Here is a 21,942-nt window from a genome sequence, read left to right as displayed (position 1 = left end):
TGGAAGTTTTCTAAAAATAAGTAAAACGCTTAACATAATCATTTAAGCAACAGAAACGCTATCTCTACTTGTTTATTAGGATAAGACCAACTAGGAAACAGCCTGCATGGGGTACAGCCCAGGAAGAGGCCTCAGCTCGGAGCCGGCTGAGGAGGAGCAAAGCGCCTGCACGCTCCCACAGGGCTCGCAGGTGACGCAAAGAGAGCGTCCGTTTGGACCTCACCGACTGTCCTACCCCCGGACAAACCTCCAGGAAAATAGAAGTAGCCCGGATAAACTAAGACAATAAGTACATAACGCCCGTTTTTCACACAAACCCCAGAAAAGCTTCGAGAAGCTGCCTCCTGCCGTCTCATCGCGTAAGCCCTGAAAGACCCGGCCCCGCCGCGACCCTCCAGCCCCCACCCCCCTCGGGTCGCACGGACAGAGCGAGAGCCGAAGAAAGGCCTCGCCCCGGCCCCGCGGCTCTTCTGGCCCAGGGCAGAGGCGCCGACCGGCCGGTCGCGGTCCTGGGAACCTTCCCGAAGGGACGGGCGACACCTCCCTGCCCGACCGGGCCGCCGGCAGCACGGGGGAGGGAGACATGGCCCACCCTGCCGCGAAGGGCGTCGGCCGCTCGGACACCCCCCTCCGCCGGGACACCGCGCCCAAGCAGCGAGGAGGCGCACGGCCCCGGGGCGCTCCCGAGGAGCCCCACCAGGAGGCGGCAGCCAGGCCGCCCGCCTCGCTCCCCGCAACGCGACAGGACGCGAAAGGCGGCGGGACCTTCCTCCCTGCTTCCCGGGCGCTCCCCCACAACTTCGGGGCAACTTCTCCCTCCTCCGCTCCCCCTCCGTCCCGTCCCCTCCCCCAGCGAGCGGCCGCCCGCCTCGGTCCCACCGCTCACCCCCAAATGACATAGTTGGTCTTGACGTTCTTGGGCCAGGAGAACTCGCCGAAGATCACCTCATCCCCCTTCACCACGATCTCCTTCTTCTGCGTGTTGTACTGCCGCAGCACGCTCAGCACATCCGCCATCTTGGCTTCGGAGCCACCGGCCGCCCCTCCGCTCCGGCCCGGCCCTTCTGCCAGCCGCGCAAGGACCCCGCCGCCAGCCGCCAGGCCCCGGGCTGCCCACCGCGAACGCCTGAGCAGTGGCGACGCCGACGCCGTCTCCAGGGGGCGACGCCGAGCCCGTTGCCACGGAGCGACGCGGCTCCGCCCTCAGGCCGGCACTCGCCAGGGCCGGAGGGGGGGAGCGAAGCGCCCACCGCCCTCACGGCCGTAGGGCCGCGGCCTTGGGCGGCGAGGCCGGGGCGTCAGCGCCGGCAGCGGGGAGGGGTTCACGGACGCTGCCAGCAAAGGGGCTACTGGAGTCGCTGCCAACCGTCCGCTCCGCGCGGGGCCTCTGCCAGGCGGCGGGAGCGTAACGGCCGCGGCTCCGCTCCTCACGGCCACGGTGCTAGCGCGCAGCGCGTCCGCAGGCCGCATCCGCCTGCGGACGCGAAGCACCGTCAGAGCCGCAGCGTCTGCGGGAGGGACCGCGCGTCCCGGTGAGGGCTGTCGATGAGCTTTTCACGGCCGGTCCCGCGGCCGCCGGCGTCACCCACACACGGCGGAGAACAACCAGAGGTGTCACGCTGATGCGCGCGAGGTACCGGCGGCAGCACACCTTTTTCACATTACAGATAACTAGGGCTGGGGGAGCAGCTCGTTAATCGCAGCTTACCGTGCTGCCCCCGCGCTCCCCCGGGGCTGCGCGGTGGGAAAAACAGCTCGGGAAAGGGGTGCAAAAGCTGTCACGCTACAGGTTAGAAGGAAAGTCTTCTGTAACCTAGATATAAAGCAGGGGGGTGAGGGGGGGAAGAGAAAAAACTCTGCTTTATCCATCACAAAATACAATTTAATTCTGAAGAGAATAGGCCGTCAAAAGACCATAGCAAAAAAGTAATGAGGAAAATATTTATTGCTTCTGCACCTGGAGAAGGACGAACAGTAACAACACCGAGCAAGCTTTACTTTACCCTGCGGAGCTCAGGATTTCGCAGAGCCCCTACAAGGCTGCTCGCTCACTGGAGCAACCAAGCAGCTGTGGCTGGCGGTGGCCTGCACATCACACACATATTTTGCCCTCTCACTGTTCCGGGTTGATTTCTTCTGCTCAAGCACACAAATAACTGGAAGCGTAGCACTTCACAGCAGAACCTGACAGACTGGTATCCCCTGGGGAATACCAATTCTGGGATTTTAGACCTGGAAGAAAGCTCTCGTGATGGCTTATTCTAATCTTTGATGCTCAGAATTTTCTTAACACTTTTCAACATTGACAGAAAACATTATTTCATTTTAAATCTGCAGAAGGCAAAATGGCATCATTTTTCTTCCTGTAAGTAGCATGTACCAAGACTGACAAAGCCTAAAAGTCAACAGCATATAGAATTTCCTGTTCTGAAATGTTAGCGATACCACCATTTGTGTTGGAACTACACAGCACGCGAATATCACAAGTATATTTATAACATTTCACATGTGGTATTGAAATGGTCTAATATACAAACATACTACAACACCTTGTAACATGATGAATTATACCAATTACTTCCAATATTTATTTTTCAACTGGTATAGAGTAACATTTATATACTTAGGAGACAAAACCATGATGAATGAACAGAACATAATTTCTCAGACTGGATTTGGAATGATTACTGGAGCTACAGCTCACAAAAAATTGAAATGGAACTTGAAATGCTTCTAGTGGGCCAGGTCCCATTTCTACATCTCATCCAAAAACCCCACTGCATCACCTAAACCAGTGTTACCTCTTAAGAAACACATCCCATACATCGGCTAGACTACAAATAATACTTCCTTCCACAAGATACAAAGTCATTATGTTACAATGACACAAAAAAGCCATTCATTTTAGTTGTGCTGTGGTCTGTCACTCAGTAAGCCATGAATGATGCAATACATAATAAGCTGCAACACGTGGCTGCAAAGAAATTTATTTTCATGTTTCAAGAAAATGTTGTGATTTACTTTTTCATTTAAGGATGTGTCCTGGTTTCAGCTGGGATAGAGTTAATTGTCTTCCTAGTAGCTGGTACAGTGCTATGTTTTGGGTTCAGTATGAGAAGAATGTTCATAACACACTGATGGCTTCAGTTGTTGCTAAGTAGTGTTTAGACTAAGTCAAGGCTTTTTCAGCTTCTCATGCTCAGCCAGCAAGAACGCTGGAGGGGCATAAGAAGTTGGGAGGGGACACAGCCAGGGCAGAGGCCCAAACTGGCCAAAGGGATATTCCATACCATGTGATGTCATACCCAGTATATAAACTGGGGGGAGCCACCCTGGGGGGCAGATTGCTGCTTGGGAACTGACTGGACATCGGTTGGCAAGTGGTGAGCAATTGCATTGTGTATCACTTGTATATTCCAATCCTTTTATTATTATTATTTTCATTTTATTACTGTTATCATTATCATTATTAGTTTCTTCCTTTCTGTTCTATTAAACTGTTCATATCTCAACCCATGAGTTTTACTTTATTTTCCAATTCTGTCCCCCATCCCACTGGGTGGGGGGGAAGTGAGCAAGCAGCTGTGTGGTGCTTAGTTGCTAGCTGGGGTTAAACCATGACAGGATGCCTTCATTGGAAGTTTTAAATGGGATTTTCCAGAACATTTCCCACAGTTTTCTTTGGGGATCATAGTGAGATTATTAACCGTTATTTTTATCACTAAATCAGGATTTGATAAGAAATGCCAGAGAAACTATTTTCACATGGCATTAGAGACTTGAGAGTTTATCAGTTTTATCACAGATTAGGCTAGAAAATTATTACCTGAAATGAGAAAGCATGTTACCATTTAGTAAGATGAAAGTATATTGCATAGGTACAATGTTTCAATTGCATTTTATGACTAGTTTAACAGAGCTCTGTAGTCTTAACAATTTATGCTGATGTTTTATATGAAATCAAAATTAAGTTGCAAAACAATGCAATTTTACATCATAGGTAAATTCATTCAGATTAATAACACCAAGAAAGATTGTTCAAGTCTTATAATACAGAAGGAACAAGATATACCATGTCTGAATACACAATACTCATTTTTATATATATACATGAGCAAAACCAAAATAGTACATGTTAACTAATTTCCTTGCGCTATTTTTTAAAACATAGGACTGACGACTGAACAGTGATCCAGAACACAACTTTGCAAAACTTATCGTCTCCACAAAGAGAGGGACAGAGAAGTGTCTGCAATACTGAAATTCTTATCTAGGTCCCAGTGGGGAGACTCAGTAGCTATGCTCTGCCAAGGACACACATATTTGACCAGTGATCCAGGCTCCATAGGAAGTTATGTGGGGGTGAAGCAAGAGAATATAGCCAAACAGCTCTTACTAGACAGTCTGAGTAAAGAAAAAACCAATACCCCCACATAAAGTAAAACCTTCCCAGACACCAGGCCGAGTTCATTATCCTTCAGCACATTCTTTGTTGTCTGGGAACACTCCTGCTTCATGGGTATGTTTCTGCGTATTTGAATAGTTGCAGGCAGGAAAGAAACGTAAAGAAAAACGAGCAACAGAAATGCTGACAGAGCAGATTTAAAATTAGTTTTACATTTGACAAAGGAAAGGCACGGCCGAAACCTTAGCACCTGGGAGTCAGCCACAAAAGGCAAAAGACCCACCCTCCCCGCCCCCCGCCCCAGAAGTCGCCCCGGGGCCTCCAGGCATTCCGCCCCATCTTTAACCCCTCTCCAAACCGCCATCCCGCTGACAGCAGCGCTTCCGAGCGTCGTTACTAGCCCGACGTCCAATTCCAGAACGGTTTTTCCTCAGAAAAACAGTCTGTCACCACCTGTATCCAGACTGGTAACACCAGTAACGGGGAACCCGCCGCGGCTGCCAGGCGCACCGTCCCCTCAGGACGGGTACCACGGCCTCCGGGAGCTGGCCCCGCCGCCACACCGCTCTCTTCCCCGCTCCGGAGGCGCTCCTTTCCCCCCGGCAGCCCGCTCTGGGCTGCCTTCACCTCCGACACCGTCGCTAGCAGGGCCCTCACCCGAGGGACAGAGCGACCGACTGGCGGGGCGGGGCGGTGCTGCCCGCCACACGGCGCCTCAAAACACCGGCAGCGCGGAGCAGCCCCGCGCTCCCCTGGGAGGCGGTGCGCGGGGCCTGCGAGCGGGGTCGGACCGCCGTGAGGACTGCGAGAAGCCCCGCCCCTTCCTCTTGGCGGCCATGGCCCTGCAGAGGGCGCTGGGCGGGGCGGTGGCGCTGGGACGGCGGCGGTAGTAGAGGGGCGGGTGCGTCGCTCGGTTGGTCGGTGGGAGCGAGCGAGCGAGCTCTCCGCTGGCGCTGGAATCTTGGGCCTGGGTCGAGCCCGAGGCGACGGGGCTTGCTTTTTATCTTCGTGCTTTTTGAACGCTCGTCCTGGGAGGAAGCGGCCCTCCGGGGAGCGGAGCGGCGGGTGCCAGGGCCGCCCGCGGCTGGGGCCCGGTGGCATCGGGACGTGCAGGCCTCGGAGCGGCACGCCGGAGGGACCGCTCCTTTGATGAAAACGAGCGTGGTCCCTTCTGTTAGAGTCGGATTTGACACTTGTATCTGTATTGTCATTGGGGGGAAAACAACTCTTTCTCTTGCAAAGGCAGCCTTTTTGGTTATTCTTATAGTCTGCAACGTCCATCTCTTTATTTGCATCTCCCCACAGGCATGTAAGAACTGATATGACTGTAGGCATCGCAGTTGAAGTACACTTGCATGTACATTAAATATTGAAACAAAACAGTATGAAGCCAACCTTTGTGAACTATGAAATGTGTCATTTGTTTGAAAGCTCGAATATCTGACTTTAATTTCTTTTTAGTTTTAGAATGGAGAATAGTCTGCCTACTTCTGTAGGGTTGTCTAATGATGCTGCTGTGAAACAAATACAGGTAACATTATTTATGCAATTCTTATTTTCAACATTTCGAAAAGCCACAGTTACTTAAAAGCTCTTGTGATTTATACTAAGAAATTCTGTAAATAGTTCTGCATCTTGAACCTGATTTTTATGTTTATTACTGGCAGCATTGTTTATGCACAGCCCTGGAACCTGATCTTCCTAGGCTGCATCCATTTTACATCTTTTAAGACCTCTACTCAAATTCAGTACTACTATCAATATGGGGGATTGAACCTTGTAAAATGACTAATATCGAGTAAAGTAAACATTTAAAGAGCTTTTTAAAGTACATTTACTGATACTAAAGGACAGCCTGAAATCACTTTGAATTTACAGCAAAGTAATACGAATATTCCTTTCTCCCACTCAGAACCCTTTTTGTCACTCTGCTTGCCCCTGGCACATTCCATTTGCCTTACAGACAAGGAAAGCTGTACTAAGTAATTCAAGGAGATGCAGCTTGTTTGGCAGACTGTAGGAGGTCTGTGACTGCAGAGCACAAAAGGGTTCAGGGCTGGCACCGCTGCATGGCAGTCATACCACATGCTCCACAATCATTCTGCTCAGTTTTGGAGCCAAAGTGCAGGCCATACACAGCTTCAGAGGTGCCAGCAGTGCTTCTGGTAGAGATTGTTAATGCCAACCCTCCTTTATTTCTCTGCTCCCACAAGAAGGTCATAGCATTCCTGAAAGTCAGATACTGCTAATTTTTTTAACTGACTCCTGCACAAAGAATAGAACATACCTTTTACTGAAAAGCTTAAGTGGAGCAGAAGTCACTTTATCTTCCATGTCGTTCTGCAAACTGCTGAAGTTGCGTGTCACTGCGTACTGCACTTGTGTGCAGATGCTCTTTCGGATCTGGCCAAGTGCAACTGCACTTTTTGAGGTCGAGAGTCTGACTTTCTTGGTAGTTAGGTAGGAAGAAGTTTTTATTCTGATGTGAAAGTATGGGATGCATCCCTAAAGGATGTGCTAGGCCACCTTAGAGGTCTTCAGAACAAATGTGGGGTGGGTATGTTTTGCACCCACCATATAGGTGATGGTATCTTCCTGACAGATACCTTGATAGAAGTCACCGTTCTGCTCCTTGTTTTTAAAGAAGAGTAGTTCATTACTCACCTTAAGATTCTTGTGGCTCTAGATTAGAAGTAGGGAAAATTTAGAAGCTGAACTAGCTTTTCACTTTACCTTAAAAAACAGAGAATAAAGTACAGTGTTTTGGAAGATTCCTGAGAAGTAGCCCGCCATCACTGTAGCATGGCTGTGAACTCCTCAGTTGTCCCCATTAAAAAAACCTCAAAAAGCCTTTTACAGAGTAATTTTCCTGTATTTGTTAACATAATAGCAGATTTTAAACTTCGTTTTCATGACTGTTCAATACTGTTAAAATACACTGACTCAAAATCAAAGCACACTGACTTGAACGTTCTTCTGGATTTACAGAAGATTATTTCAGACAACTGTGTGGTGATTTTCTCTAAAACAACATGCTTCTACTGCAAAATGGCAAAAAAACTTTTTGAGGATATGAATGTAAATTATACAGCTGTAGAACTGGACATGAATACAAATGGAAGTCAGTTCCAGGACATTCTTGAACAGATGACTGGTGGCAGAACAGTAAGTATATTTTCTTATATGTAACCATCAGAGTAAGAACTTACGCTACACACGTTCCTTATGGGTTATGACATACCAAGTTCTTCATTTTTTTGAGACAAGTCAACTTGAGATACAAGCTCCTAAGTTAAAGGCAAGGTACTGCAGAAGGGTTCTGTACCGTCTCTTCCTCTTGAGACCCTCTGGCTATCCCTCTGAGGTGATTGTTTCCATACTGCCACTAAGATAATTGAAGTATCAAAGTCAGTTTAAATTTGTATAGGTATATTTAATCCATTGTGTTTAACACTTGTGTTGTAATTTCTTCATTTTATATAGTCTCACTTGACTCGGTTTATTACTATTTTCCATACAGTGACTTTATCCCACTTCTGAGGGGCACGTGAACAAAGTTTCCCATCTCTAAATATTATGGAAATGTACGAGTTGTACAGTAATATTAAATATGCATATGTAAGAACATAACTACTGTGTGTATACTGGAGTCCACGTGGGCTTGCTTAGATTTTTATCTCTCTTCCAAGAAGTAACTAATGCAATTTTCATCTTCTTGATAGGTCCCGAGAGTGTTTGTCAATGGGACTTTTGTTGGAGGTGCTACAGATACTCAAAGGCTTCATGAGGAAGGCAAACTGCTTCCATTAGTTCATCAATGTCAAGTGAAAAGAAAATCTTCAACAGCCATCTAGCTTAGCTTAGTCTTTCTTTGTACAAACAGAATTTCAGACAAGTTAGAAGATCACAAAGATACACTGCATCAGCTGGACTCAACAACTTCAAGCCATGGATTCCTGAATCGTAGATCATTCTCAAATAACACAGACTTTATGGACTTGGCAAATTACTTGGTGTCCTTGCCTCAGCTTTACCACAACAAAAATGGTGATTAAAAAACATTATGTAACTCTTGGGGCTCTAAGTGTGAGATAGTGATGTCATCTTATTGCTGTTACATCCTGGTACTATGCTTCGGAGAAGTATAAACTGTACAAGAAGAATCCTGGGGGGGGTTCTGCAAATCAGCTTGCTCTCTAGCTTTGTTCCAAGAGTTACAATAAATGGTCAGTCTGATTTAATGGTTCCTTTAAGTTTAATTCTTCTCTGAATGTTAAAATTGTAATTGTGAAGAAAGCAGGAAGCAAAAAAAGTTTGTAGCAGTATTGCTGTATGCATGTCTGCCTCTTACATTTCAGTGACTGATCACCTAGCTACCAAATTGTCTGTCCAGTTGCTACAGAAAAGGGAATAAAGAGTCTTGCACCTTTAGAGAGGTAGGTAATTGCTTTCATCTTCACCCTGCACTATGAAGTATCAGTCTATACAGCGTCATTCAGGAATAGCCTAGGGGAACCAGACAGCTTGCTGTCCTAAACTGTGCCGTTACAAACTACATTATGATCAATCCAACACTGTTATGAAATTTCAGACCACGTAAAATAGGTCTAATATGCATAGAGTTTATTTAGCACTTAAATTCTACAGTCAGAATGCAGTTTACTAGCGATTTTAACTTGCAGTTAAATGTTTAAAAGAAATGTCTAAATTCAATAGTTTCAGTACAATGTACATCCAAAGCCAGACCAGGCAGTGTCAAGACTCTTAGTTATTTGAAGAAAGTTCAGGTGCAAGTAGAAAATTATATCCCATTCTTCAGTAAAAGGGACCATTACACTACTAAAGGTGCATAGTTCAGAATAAAAACATTAGTCAATGAATTTTTATTCACTTCTTGTGAATAACACTCCTGTTATTTCCACTGCTTTCAGCGCTGCATGCACCTAAACTACTTTTTTCCCCTCAAGGGAAAAAAGTGTCATGCTTATCTTCAACTCCAGATAACTAGGACCATAAGAGCATCACTTAAATTTGACAGCTTCATTTTTGTGATGCGGGTTTGAAGTAAGTTTGAACTGCACCATTTGTAGAAAGTCTTTAGTATATAGTTGTCTGAACTGTGCATCTTCAACATGTAATGAGCTAATTGAACACACTGACCTCATTATATTTTTATTATTGAGGTTTACTGTATTTTGCTACTTTCATTGCTGCCTTATTAAAATTTTGTTTACAGGGACACGCTCATCAAGGTAAAGACACACAAATGTGCATCTCTAAATTTATACTTAATAAAGCAATTTATTTTGCACATACAGTGGTAACCAAGTATTCTTTTTCTCTGTGTAGAATTCTTAGGCCAGTTATGTTTCCTCAGAAGATTAACAATAATTTTGCACCTGAAAGCTAGTAAATCCATCATGTAAAAATAATAATAATAGTATGCAAAGGAATTTTTCAAAGAAAGACCTTTTCATTTTGTTCCCTATTTTAAAAAAAAAGTCCCAAAACAGTAGTCTAAAATAACCCTTTGAGTTCTAAGTTCCAGAAATCCCAGGGCATTGTCACTTAAGGCAATTATTCTATTCCAACTGTTGAGAAAACATGCTGTATGCCTGCAGATCCAAGTGAGTGCCCATTTATTAAAGAAGATATGTCTTAAGGCACTCAAAGGGTTAATTATGTTTCTTTTTAACCATATTAAGGCTCCCTATCCAAATAGTTTCTCATGAATTTTTGTATCATTTCATAGAAAGTAGCAGCAAGACAGTGCCTTCATTATTGGATGGCACAAAGCCATGTTATGTTTAACTTACTTGAACATGATATGGCTGTTAAAAGTGTGGTTCTACTCTGGAAAAAAAAAAGGGGGAGGGACTCCAAAATAGTCATTAAAAATTTCCATATTTTTTGCTTAGCATTGTCTCCAGGACAAAGCTTTTTATCTTAAAATAATGCTTGCCCTGGGATCTGAATATTAAAAATTATCCACTAAAAGATTCTGTAGTTACACTTAAGACATACCTGCTCATCCAGCTTAAATACCATGCTCCCAAGAAGCATGAGAAGCTGAAAACAAACATCAAATTACTTAATTAAGCAGACAGAGCTGTAAATGCACTTATCTGTTGCTTTTTTATACGAATAATTTTTAAAGAGTAGAACTGCACTTTTATAGGAGAATGTAACAGAAAAAACATTTTATTTGTAACTAGTTGTGCTTAACTCTGAGAAGCTGGTAACATTAGGAAAACAGCTATTTATGTTCATTATTTATTAATGAAGCATTTGTAAAAAGTTCTCAACATACCACATATATATATGCAAATATATATATATTTTTAAACTTAAATTCAGAATGCAGAAATACCTAAAGAAACCACACTTTACAATATCAAAATTATAAATCCAAATGTAAGCACAAATATTTAAAGACACCATACCTTCTGCTGAAATTAGCTGATCTTAAATCTTAGCTCTCAGAGCAGCACATACATAATACACTGTCCTAGTGTTTTACCTCTCCCCCATAACTCTTACTCAGCAATGTTGTACACTATACTGTGTCACAGCAAGATGAAATCTCTACCATTCTAGCAGTAAAGTCATTAAAACAGCTTACAGCATATTTGTCCACTGTGAACCGCTGCAAATAGCAGAATAAACCTATGAACTAATGAAATGCTTAAAAAAAAATTAAAAGCACAAGCAAGACAAATGATTCTTCGCTTAGGTTTACTTCTACATCCTATTCTTTGAAGATTTTCTCTAATCAATACTGCAAAGAAGCTGCCCATTTATCCAGAATATTAATTTAAATGTTTCCCTAATTCTGCATAGAATAGCAGCTTGATAATATTTAACAGAATGGAAAGTTCCAACTCACTGAACTAATTCTAGAAAAAAGCTTTAAATTTGAAAAGCCAATTTTAAGTGGTTACTTTATAAAAATAAAACACGCATTCACAACACAGATGTTGGATTTTTGTAAATAAAGTATACTTTTGTCACTGATCTTTACACTAAGTTTTACCAAAAAATCTGATAGATAGAGCAAATTAAATGTTTTATAAGAGATTTATATAATCAAAGGAAAGAAAAAAATTATCCAGTTTCTTAAAATTAAGATAAATACTAGGACATCAGTTCTGGTCTGAGTTATTTAGCTAAGATAGCATGCTCAATGATAGCAAGAAGCCAGAAGGAGAGGGGCAAAAAAAAAGGAATGGACCAAAGCTTGCATGTGAAAAGAGATTAAAATATAGGCCTGAGGTGACAAGGAGATGGGAAAGGAGAAAAAAAGCCAAGAGTAACTGAGAAAAGGAAGGGCAAAGCAAAAAGGTAATACAAGAAACAAAATAAATGGAACCAATACTAATGCTGCTGGTACGGTGGCTATGAGTTAGGTATGTGATTAAGCAGCACAGCATCTTGCAATAGAGAAAAATGCCTTCCTAGTGTTTTTACAGACAGAGGCATTATTAAAATACATTTCCAAAACTGCTGATGTATTCTTAAAGCCAAGAATATATACTTCCTTGAATAGCCTTTTAAAGCCATACCCATTTATCAGCCCAAATTAGACAACAACAGTGAAAATGAACCAACACAACCCCCCCAATGACTTATGTTTAACAAACAGGTTTAACAGTGGTTTTAAGCAGCAAGGTATTATAGGGCCAGTTATTAGTGGCCCTCACATAGTGGGCACTTAGGCTGGCCCTGCTGACTTCAGATCTACACCTACTTTTAGACTTCACTTTTTTAAACACATAGGACTGTAGGTAAAGAACCCATATTTTGCCTGTAATCTAATTCTACAAGCATCCCAAACTCTCCTCCTCCTTGCTACAGGTCTAAAATTCCTGACACGAAATTCTGTTTCTTGGCAAAATTATTACTGTCTTTATTCAATTTATTACACAATGTTGATGTATGCATTGCATGATTTTTAAGAAATCTTGTGTGCCTTCTGCCCTCTCCACATTGTCGATTGTATCCCTTCCATGAAGAAACCTGACCTTTGATGTTCATTCGTTACAGTCCTTCATTACAGAAGAACGTTTTACCTCTGCTGTGCTTCCAAACATTACATCCTTTTCTTCTTTCTTAAAGCTAAAGTGCCTGAACATTGTAGTCTTAGACATAATAGTCTAATACTGAAGAACTGTTAAGGGGGTCACAGTGAAATGGCAGTCAAACTGAAAGCCTATTAATTCTGTTAGATATCAGGAAACTTGCATTCACCCAGTCTACAACTGCACTCTGCGTTTAGACTTTTTTTCTTTTTTAAATTAATGTTTTGAATAAAATTGACTATCTTTAAACTTGTCCCTGTTTAATTTTTACTGGTAAATTGCAATGCACAATTATAGCCCCATTTTTGTTTTGTTAGTCAAAGTGTTCCTCCAATGCAAACACCGCTACTAACTTGAAAGTCAGTGTCTCCTCTGGTGAAAGGGCAGGTTAGTTATTGTTTACTGAACTAATGCTTAAGCTTAATAACTTTGTCTTAGCGCACTTTTCTTTTTTTTTTTTAAAAACATTGCAGTAATTATTGCCTCTTTAGATGTCCAGATATTGGTTTTGGAAATTATCAGTTTAATAACTAAAGACTAAAATCAGGATAAGTAAATCAGGCAAATGAGTCATGCTGTCCCCTAAAATTCAGTATATGGGCAGATAAAAAAGATCCAGTCTATGGAAAAAGAATATGCAGCATCATTCTTCTATGCCCCTTACTGTAAGATAGTAACAAAACCAGACAGAAACAAAGGTCAACACACTATAAAGTTTCAGCTGTCAGCATTTACTTCAGTTTCCCCTTTCTATGAAAATGTTAAAGGAGGAGCAGATGACAACATGATCTCATTGGTGCTAGTTTTACATCAGATAAACAAACCACTTAGAATATTCTAATTCTAGTACAGAGATACGGTAAATATTTAGGAGCATATTATGTACTCCAGCATGGACGACTACCTTTAACATGGTGCATAGCTATCCAGTGTCAATAGTTACAGGGAGCTACATTTTCTATAAGTTCTACTGAAAAGTTCATCTTCACTTACACTTTAGTTCAAGGAACTGTATTTTAAACTGAAATGCTTTCAAAGATGCAACACTACTATAACCGTTCATTCAATCTGTTAGTAACTAGTCTAATCTTTTACTTGCAGTAAATTTATGCAATTAACTGCACAAAGTTACTTGAAATACCTGTTTAAGTTTTCATTTTATATTTAGTCCAAAATATTTCCTATTACTTCACAAATACTACTCCAAATAAGAAAAAGTACTTGCAAAAGATACTTATCTATCAGTTATTTTCAACATCTCTAGCTTAGAAGGAAACACCTAATCAGATGTTTGACTTGTGTAATTTAAAACACATTACTACCGAAACCAACCCCAAAACATCAGTGCATTTACTTGAAATAATTATTAACATGTATTGAGCAAATGAGTTAACTCCCCATATTCATGGTGTTTATTTAGAAAGGAGACTAAAAGTGGTAAGAAAATTTTCATAAGAAATGGCTAATTTTCTTTTTTCAAACTCAAAGTGCTATGTCTCAGCTTTTACAGGAACACTTGTTTTTTCTAGATGTCACCTGACAAGGTGGTGGCAGTCCTGTATTCTTCAAGCATTCTATCAGAGCCGTATCGTTAAGAGCAGTGATGATTCAGAAGTAACTACATTCATGTCCACTGAAAGGTAACATTCCTACCATCAATTCTTTAAGCCATGGTTTTAATGTCAGAAAAGGCTTCCCTCACTGTTTTGATTTATTCATTAAGGTAGCGTATAAGTATGTAGCAGAATACCTTCAGTAACATGTAACCTCACATTTTAGCACCAAAAGAGATATCCATCCTACAGAATGAGAGCTTTGAATTTATAATCAATATGTATGAGGCATAACAAAAAGTGTTACAAGTATCAAAAGTATAATATGAACTCGAATTTTACATTTAAAAGCTTGGGTTTTAGGCAGAAAAATATGGTCTTACATGTCATTTACCACAACTGGGTTATTTTTATAAATTGCAATTATTTTCAAATTAACATCAAATTCACTGTTTAAAACAGCCAGAATTAGCATAAAAGAGGCTGACATACATATGTGTTAGGAGAAGTTGTAAAAGCATCACTAAAAAACTTTTCTCTTCTTCTAAGATTGTGATCTACTAAAGAGATCTTTTAACTTCCCCCCTATACACACATATATAAAAACACACACAGAGAATTAAATACATATACACATGAATTGCTATCAACTCCTGTTCCAAAGTGATAAGATATTCACTAGCTTTCTCCTTATTGACTCACACTCTTACTATCAGATTAAAAAAAAAAAAAAATCCAGTTTCAATCACTTCTTAAACAAGATTTTGAGAACATGAAGGAGGCAACTGTACATTTTTAAGAATTGGTCCCTATAAACTGGAGGTAGTTTTGAAAAATGTTAGCTTGAGTTAATTTACAAAATCAGAAGTAACAGTTATCTACAAACAGGTTTTATAAAATGAAATACTCTCCTGTTAGGAAGATTGTTTCTGTATCATTGAATGCATTCTTTTGAAGAAAAAGTAGCTTTTTGTTTCTGGTTGTTACCACTCAGGTTTCAAGAGCAGGCCAAGACACATGCCCTTGTTGATCTTTCTCACTGAAAAGTGTGCTGATGCTTCCTGAAGTTGTAACACGGACTGAATGTGGCTTCCCAGCCATTTCCAAGGTCTTTTTCTACTAAAACCAGTTTTTAGAACTTCCTATAAAGCATATTAATTCTAAAACGGTGCTTCTGAAATTGCATTGTACAGCAACTGCCCCTCAATTTATCTAAAGAGAATTACACTTTACTCCTGAAACCCGAGATGATAATCTAGATAGAAAAAGATTAGCATAAGCTCTTCCACTTTCAGTTTTATCAGTATAAAATTTCACTGGCTAACTTTTATGTTGCATCACAGTCACATGGTCTCACACGTGCCAGAAAATACTTGTTTTGTAGATTTGCAGTGTAACAATGGAAACTGTTGAACCTCAGTAATTTGTTTAAAATACAAAGACTAAAAAAAGCCCAAAGAAAAATCCCTCTCAACGAAGCTGCTGTTAAACTGACATTATTAAAAATACTAACCCCACTTTTTTTTCCTAAGAGTAATTCATCAATTTATTCTTGCAAACAAACATTCCACAGCAACTGGGGCGGGGGGGGGATTAAAAATCTCTCAGTATTTATAGTCTATTATAAATGAAATTAAATTATGTATTGTATAACCCTGTAGCTACTGTTAGCAAACTTCACACTGTTATTTTAAATTGTGTGCAACAGGAAAAAAGAGAAAAGAGATTTCTCATCTGCTTTTCTTGTTTTCCCTTCACAAAAAGGTAACATTCTGATATGTATATAATGTGCCATATTCTAATAAAGTATATTTGGCTGGGAATTCCCAGGGTGAAGTCTGTTGCCAGCAATGGACCCACTGGGAAGAGCAAACACCTAGAAAATTAAATCAAATCCAAAGTGAAGTTTCGAATAACATCCAAAGTTCCTGTATCAAAGCCACATATATCCAACATGCCTCTGTCATCTGGATCTGCGATCATAAAACCATTTGAGGTCATTCCACAAACAATCAATTTAGCAGGAATATCCATTTTCTAGAGAAAGGACAGAAAAAAAAAAAATCAGAACACACATATATAGTAACTTAAACATGCCAGAGGGCCAAATCTCACCATAACCAGAATTACAGACTGCCTGTTAACATTGTACTTAACCTGCAGTAGATATATTTAAATAAATGGAAATAAATACAATGAGGTATACGTTCCGGACACATATTTAGCTAACGGTCGCAAAAGCATTCCAGACACCTTTAGAAGGCCTTGAACAGAATAAACAAAAAGGCAAAAAATAGAAAGATGCCAATTAGAAGAACACAGGTGCACATTCCAAGATAAAGGGAACTTGGCACGAAGAACCTCAATTCGGCAGTTTATCTTAACCAATTGGGCTGAGACAAGTTTTGCATGTTTTAGGTAGTATAACCAATTGTGTCCTATGTTTAGGCGCATGTACAGAGTTAGTATAACCAATTGTGTCCTATGTTTATGCGTGTGGACAGAGATAGTATAACCAATTATATTTTAGCTTTTGGCACGTGGACAGCTGATGTTTAGCTTGACAAGGTATATAAGCACGCTATTTGGGCAATAAAGAGAGAACAACTTTAACCGTATCGGTGTCCAGTTGTTACTCGGCTCACGTCTCCAGATGGTTCCCTGCTACAGGTATACTAGCATAATTTTCCTGCAATACTAAGATTCATAGATTATTTCAAATGCAAGCATTGTATTTGCTATTCTGAAGTTCATTCAGAGTAAAAACTTTCAATAATTATTATCAAATCATCTGATAGGAGTCAGAGTGTGTTTTTTGTCCAAGGCAAGGATTTCCAAATGTTGGCTGAACAAACCCAACAACTGTGGCCTAGACAATTCTGCTAAATGAGCTGAATTTGCAAGTTAATAACCTGTAAGGTAAAGCAAAGCAAGTGGCATGAAAGCCAGAGTACAGGACCTCTTTGTTCAAAGAACAAATTTAAGAATGGGAGCTAATCTCAACTAAGAAAACTAAAACACAGTGGACAAGTTAACAATTTTTGGTATTAACTTCAACTGAGTGGACATGATATGAAGATTAACGTCCATACATACATGCTTGCCAAAAAGTATTTTTTGAGGTTTAAAAAATAGTTCCTTCAAAGCATAAAAGATTGTTTGCCAATTAAATTAGAGTTTCTAATAGCAATGTGCTTGGAGAAGGTATTTTTCTTAGTTCTATTTTAAAATTCTGAAGCTGCACAGCTTAAGAGTAGCCCCTTTAAAGCATAATGAGCTTTCTTCACAAGATACTATCACCTCATCCTATTGACACTTTCCCTACAGGCTTATCTTCCTTACTTCATTTAAACTTTGTAGTACCTGCTGCAGACATCAAAGTTAAATTTAATTCTGTGAGCCAAATTTCATTCTGTAAGAACTATAAAAATCTTATTCAATCAATTATATATAGAATGCAGAAATTTATATATTCCCTGAATACCAAACAAATTTTCATTGATACTGTAGTGCACCAAGCAATTCAGTGGTTTTAAGTATGCACAATTAGTGCAATATGTGCACTTATTCTGCCTAACTGCAGAATATATAATTTTTTAACAATATATAATTATTTACTGAAAAAAAGCCACAACTAGTTCAGTCTCTGAAACATTTTTAGAACTGGTATTTATTTTGTACTGTATTCATCAATTATAAACAGTGAGAAGCATATTTACCTCTCTGTACTCTCTAAGAGCTGCTGCGGGATGAGTATTTCCAGTAAAGGTCTCGTTATCAGTAAATACAATGAAGACATCAGCAGCTGTCTGAGTTTTTTGAGCCCATATCATTGGAAGGGAACAATCAGTGGTACCCATTGGAATCTTAAAAGAAAAATAATACATAGAACACATCAATAACGAAATTAGTAAACCATGCATGATTTATCACACACAGAGGCTTCTTTGTTAAACAACAGTTCACTTACTCATTTCATTTTAGTTTTGTCCAGGGTTTTTTTTGTTTGATTTTTTTAAATATTCTTTTCAAACTAACTCATTGTGACCTAATACTGCCACTCTAAATTGCAATGTTTAATATCCGGCAGTTGAAATAATGACATTTGCTGGACTTCCTCTAAATAAAAGGGAGAAAAAAAATCCAGTGTTTTACTATACAGATACAGACTAAACACAGTACTAGAATTGATTACAAAGAAAATACAATGTAACTGCTGAGACTTCTAAACTCTGACATTAGCAACAACTATTTCCTAATTTATTTTGTTGTTGGGTTTTGGTTTTTTTGTTTGGTTTTTTTTTTTTTTACATACTTCATACATTTTCACTAATACTTGAGGTAATGTCATATCAGCTGTCACTGGGCAAGGGACCATTTCGTGTGAAAAGGCAACAACATGGGAATCCTTCTCAGTACATGCTACAACCTGAGAAAGAGGAAAACAAAACCAAGTTAGTTATATTATTCAGAATTTTTAATGTCTGAATCAAGGCATTCCCTACCACACACACAACATCACATATCCTTTTGTATTTAAGTCACCACGGCTCCTCATATGCACTAACGCTTCACTCTACACTTCAAATATTCTGTAATATTACTGCACATAAACATTGCAAAAATCAGAGTTAAAGAACTGCTCTAAATACTGTAACTAAAAATACTTTCATATTTCTTCTCCCCCCTCTGACATAAAACACTAAATATTTTTAAACACCAACAAAAGTTCGACTCCTCTATAATATAAATACACAAGAAGCTTTAGAATGTCAAATGGAGGGGAAGGTGATTGTGATACAAAGGTCATAATTGGTAACTCAAATGCACACAAGAATTATCCCAAAATTTCTTAATCCAATCTGTATTATTCTATGAGTGCTTTTGAAAAAAATTAAAATGTATTTGCAACTAAGATAAGTGAAAAAGCAGCCTCGACCACTTTGATTTATACTGGAAACCAACTTCTTCAAATTGATCTTTCTGAATTTGGTTGCCAGCAGCTTTAACCATCTGATCTACCAGTGATGCACAAGGTCCCGTCTTCTGTACCCAAAAAATATTATATATAAGTTTCCTTCTGATTTCTAACCAGCTTTAGAGCACCTTTGTATCAAAAGAGCAGCTCAAAGCCGCAAATAGTTATAAATAAAAGAAGTGTAATGCCTCACCATACACATTGCTGCTGCAACTGTGCTAGCACTGAGCATGCTGCCCAAAACTTTTTGTGTCATTGATGCACTGACATCAACTGCAAGTAAGAAGCGTTTTCCTGTTGGTTCAACTGTCTAAAAGGAAAAAAGAAAAAGAAGATAGGTACACATAATTAATATATTAATTTCTTCTTCCTTCTTCTGCTTTCAACCCTAGAAGTGGGGCTCTTTTTTTATTCTTTCCGGGGTAACGTTAGGACAATAATGTTGCCAAAAGCTGAATACATCATGAAGTTTTGATTCTTTGTTTAATAAAATTTCAATTCCTAAGATTTTTTGTTATAAACTTTCAGAATTATTATCCACCCAACAAACTTTTCTTGATCATTTAATAAGCTTTCAGAAAACAGAGAATTCTTAAAAAGCTTAACAAATTGAAGAACTATATTACCTTGAGAGTTTTGTAAAATGAGGCATCTAAAGCTTCTAAAATGTCTTCATCAGGACGCCAGCAAAGCTTCCCTCGGCTTCCATGACCAGCTTTATAGGTTTCTAATGCAACCAAAATATGGAATGGATGTATTCTACCCTACAGGCAAAAGAAATCAACAGTTAAGTTTTTGAAAATCTGAAATCCTAAAAAAAAAAAAAAAAAAAAAAAAAAAAAAGTAACAAACTAAAACTAAGATCCTACTACAAAAATCTCTGTTTTAGTATTTTGTTACTTTAATTGAAGAGTTCGTGCAGTCTTTACACAGTTCTTGTATGCACTGATACTTGGCAGTTACTGGTAATGGACCTCATTCCCTTGCCAGAATCCTCCAATAAATTCCAAATGTTATCTTATGCCATCACCAGAATTTTGGTGAAATTTCACAGCTTTACCTGTGATTGTCCACTGCTATTTTCTACCACAGGCTTACAGTAAGAGAAAGTCCCTGTCCTGCTGAGGGGAAAGGAGTTGAGCTAGGAGAACAACAAACTAGTTTTGTATCAGATACAGTACAACTGGACAAATAAACTACTTTCACAATACAGCATTTATTTTCCTCTTACTATAAGAAGATAGTCCAAACATTTTCTTCTTTTTTTACTTTCCCTGCATAAACCAGATCAGTGGCTGCCACATGCTAAATATTCTAAACCACATCTTTGCTTTACTGATTTATCAACATTTTGTTATCTTTTTCCTCAAAGGGAGTTTCTGTCATTAATCACTACCAGCAGCAAACCTTTGCAAATCTGAATGCCTGTCCATTGTCTTTCTTCCATCAAGGTATTGCCACCATCTTTGCTCTCCCTTCTCCAGTGCCTCAGTAATTATGTATGATTAAAGAAGAAACCAGAAAAAGGGAAGAGCAGTGGGATGGGAAAAAAAGGACGTACTGTTCTTCTCAATTCAACTATAGTCTTGAAAAAGTGTCCTGATTCTAATTCTCCCCAACTCACAAAACTATTAGAAAAAGCCACTTGTGTTCTCTATCTCCCATAAAATTCCCGAAAATTCTGTTCTCCCTTTGGGGAACCCTCTTTTACTTCTTATTTTCTTACCTCTTTGATGGATAGTAAAGCAATCTGAAAGGAGAAAGTCTCCTTGTTCCATCTTCTTTTTCCTTTCACCTGCTACGCTAGTTTCTTCATTCATTTCCTAGGATCGATCCTACATGAGTGATTTCCACTCACTTTTTAAGTTTGTATTGCTGATTCTAAATTACAAGACTCAGAAGCAATGGATGAACCCAAGAGGCAAAGCTTGCCACAGCCCTAATTTAAGAAAAGATCCTAGCTGTCAATACACTTAATTTGTAGAAAAGTTTCAGAACTAGAGGAGGAAAAAAAATATCAAATGAGAAATGATATATACTGAGACAAGGGGAGTCAAAAGAATCTCAGTAGATATAATAAAGGGGGATGAAAGATGATGTTTAGCGCTCACATTGTTGAAATTAGCTGAGGCAGAGACAGTTCCTGGTAAGAAGCAGGAGCTGGCCCCAAGCACCAGCCAATGAGGCAGAGACAGTTCCTGGTAAGAAGCAGGAGCTGGCCCCAAGAGCCAGCCAAGACTGGTCTTGTGGCTTGGGTGAATACCAAGAAACCACTGAGCCTGTGCAAGAAAAGAGGTTACTAGCGGTGACGAAGAGGAGTCGTCTATCTTCATCTCTGCGACCACCAGACGACCACCATAAAGAGGCACTGCGCAAGCGCAGTTGAGAGGAGACTATGGAAATGACCTCTTGGAACTCATTTTAATATGAAGCGGGGATAGGTCATGCATATGTATAGGCGTATTGTGAATATGTAACGCTTGGTTGTATAAATTTGAAGTGAACTGCCGAGTCAGGCAAGCACGACTTTGGTGGGACTACCCCCTGTGCTGCCCAGTGCTGAATGAACATACCTACTTTACAATCTCATTGATTGTGGAGTCTGTTTCCGCACATCAGTTTTGGCGAGCCAGGCAGGAGACTCTCTGCTCGGCTGCTGGACCGACTGCGGAGCGGACGCCCCTAGGCGCGCCCCAAGCACTTTCCTCGGAGGAGCCTCCGCTGCCAGCCGCTCACCGCGGGAGCAGACAACAACCTCCTGAAGCCTCAGACCAAACGCTATGTGTCACAAAGGGAGCCTGTAAAAAGTACGGGCCGGGGCAGTTGGTAAATCGCGCCGAGACGTCTGGCATGCGGCGTAGTCCCCGTATGGGAGGAGGGTACCCTGTATGGTAACAAGGGGGGATTTGCTGACCAATAGAGTGGCCG

General features: G+C 40.4%; 3 protein-coding genes across 5 annotated transcripts in view; 1 reads left to right on the top strand and 2 right to left on the bottom strand.

Moving 5' to 3' along the window:
* CDC73 (cell division cycle 73) overlaps positions 1-1,097 on the bottom strand; it is a 126,356-nt gene extending 125,259 nt beyond the window's left edge. The window contains exon 1 of the mRNA XM_052800598.1: positions 887-1,097. Coding sequence (XP_052656558.1) covers positions 887-1,017 — 131 coding nt within the window. The 5' untranslated portion in view covers positions 1,018-1,097. The remainder of the gene's footprint in view (positions 1-886) is intronic.
* Positions 1,098-5,331: 4,234 nt separating this feature from the next.
* On the top strand, positions 5,332-9,718 carry GLRX2 (glutaredoxin 2). Its single transcript, XM_052800605.1, has 3 exons — positions 5,332-5,936; positions 7,394-7,570; positions 8,128-9,718. Exons 1-3 carry the CDS (start codon positions 5,874-5,876, stop codon positions 8,257-8,259), a joined length of 372 nt encoding a protein of 123 aa, XP_052656565.1. The 5' UTR covers positions 5,332-5,873; the 3' UTR covers positions 8,260-9,718.
* The window catches only part of RO60 (Ro60, Y RNA binding protein), a 26,586-nt gene continuing 13,651 nt past the window's right edge, over positions 9,008-21,942 (bottom strand). For 2 of the 3 annotated variants that reach the window (XM_052800596.1, XM_052800597.1), the window contains exons 5-9: positions 19,641-19,778; positions 19,208-19,324; positions 18,352-18,465; positions 17,756-17,902; positions 9,008-16,073 (exon numbers count right to left, since the gene is read on the bottom strand). In XM_052800596.1, coding sequence (XP_052656556.1) covers positions 15,921-16,073; positions 17,756-17,902; positions 18,352-18,465; positions 19,208-19,324; positions 19,641-19,778 — 669 coding nt within the window. In that variant the 3' untranslated portion in view covers positions 9,008-15,920. The remainder of the gene's footprint in view (positions 16,074-17,755; positions 17,903-18,351; positions 18,466-19,207; positions 19,325-19,640; positions 19,779-21,942) is intronic. The other variant, XR_008237081.1, reaches the window with a different exon arrangement.

Source organism: Harpia harpyja, chromosome 11 (genome assembly GCF_026419915.1).
Source record: "Harpia harpyja isolate bHarHar1 chromosome 11, bHarHar1 primary haplotype, whole genome shotgun sequence".
Taxonomy (NCBI): Eukaryota; Metazoa; Chordata; class Aves; order Accipitriformes; family Accipitridae; genus Harpia; species Harpia harpyja.
This window is presented reverse-complemented; position numbering and strand designations above follow the sequence as displayed.

Coding starts and splice junctions, on each gene's coding strand:
- GLRX2 (XM_052800605.1), top strand. CDS start 5,874: ATGGAGAATAGTCTGCCTACTTCTGTAGGGTTGTCTAATGATGCTGCT. Junction 5,937..7,393: donor CTGCTGTGAAACAAATACAG/GTAACATTATTT, acceptor CTGGATTTACAG/AAGATTATTTCAGACAACTG. Junction 7,571..8,127: donor AGATGACTGGTGGCAGAACA/GTAAGTATATTT, acceptor TCTTCTTGATAG/GTCCCGAGAGTGTTTGTCAA.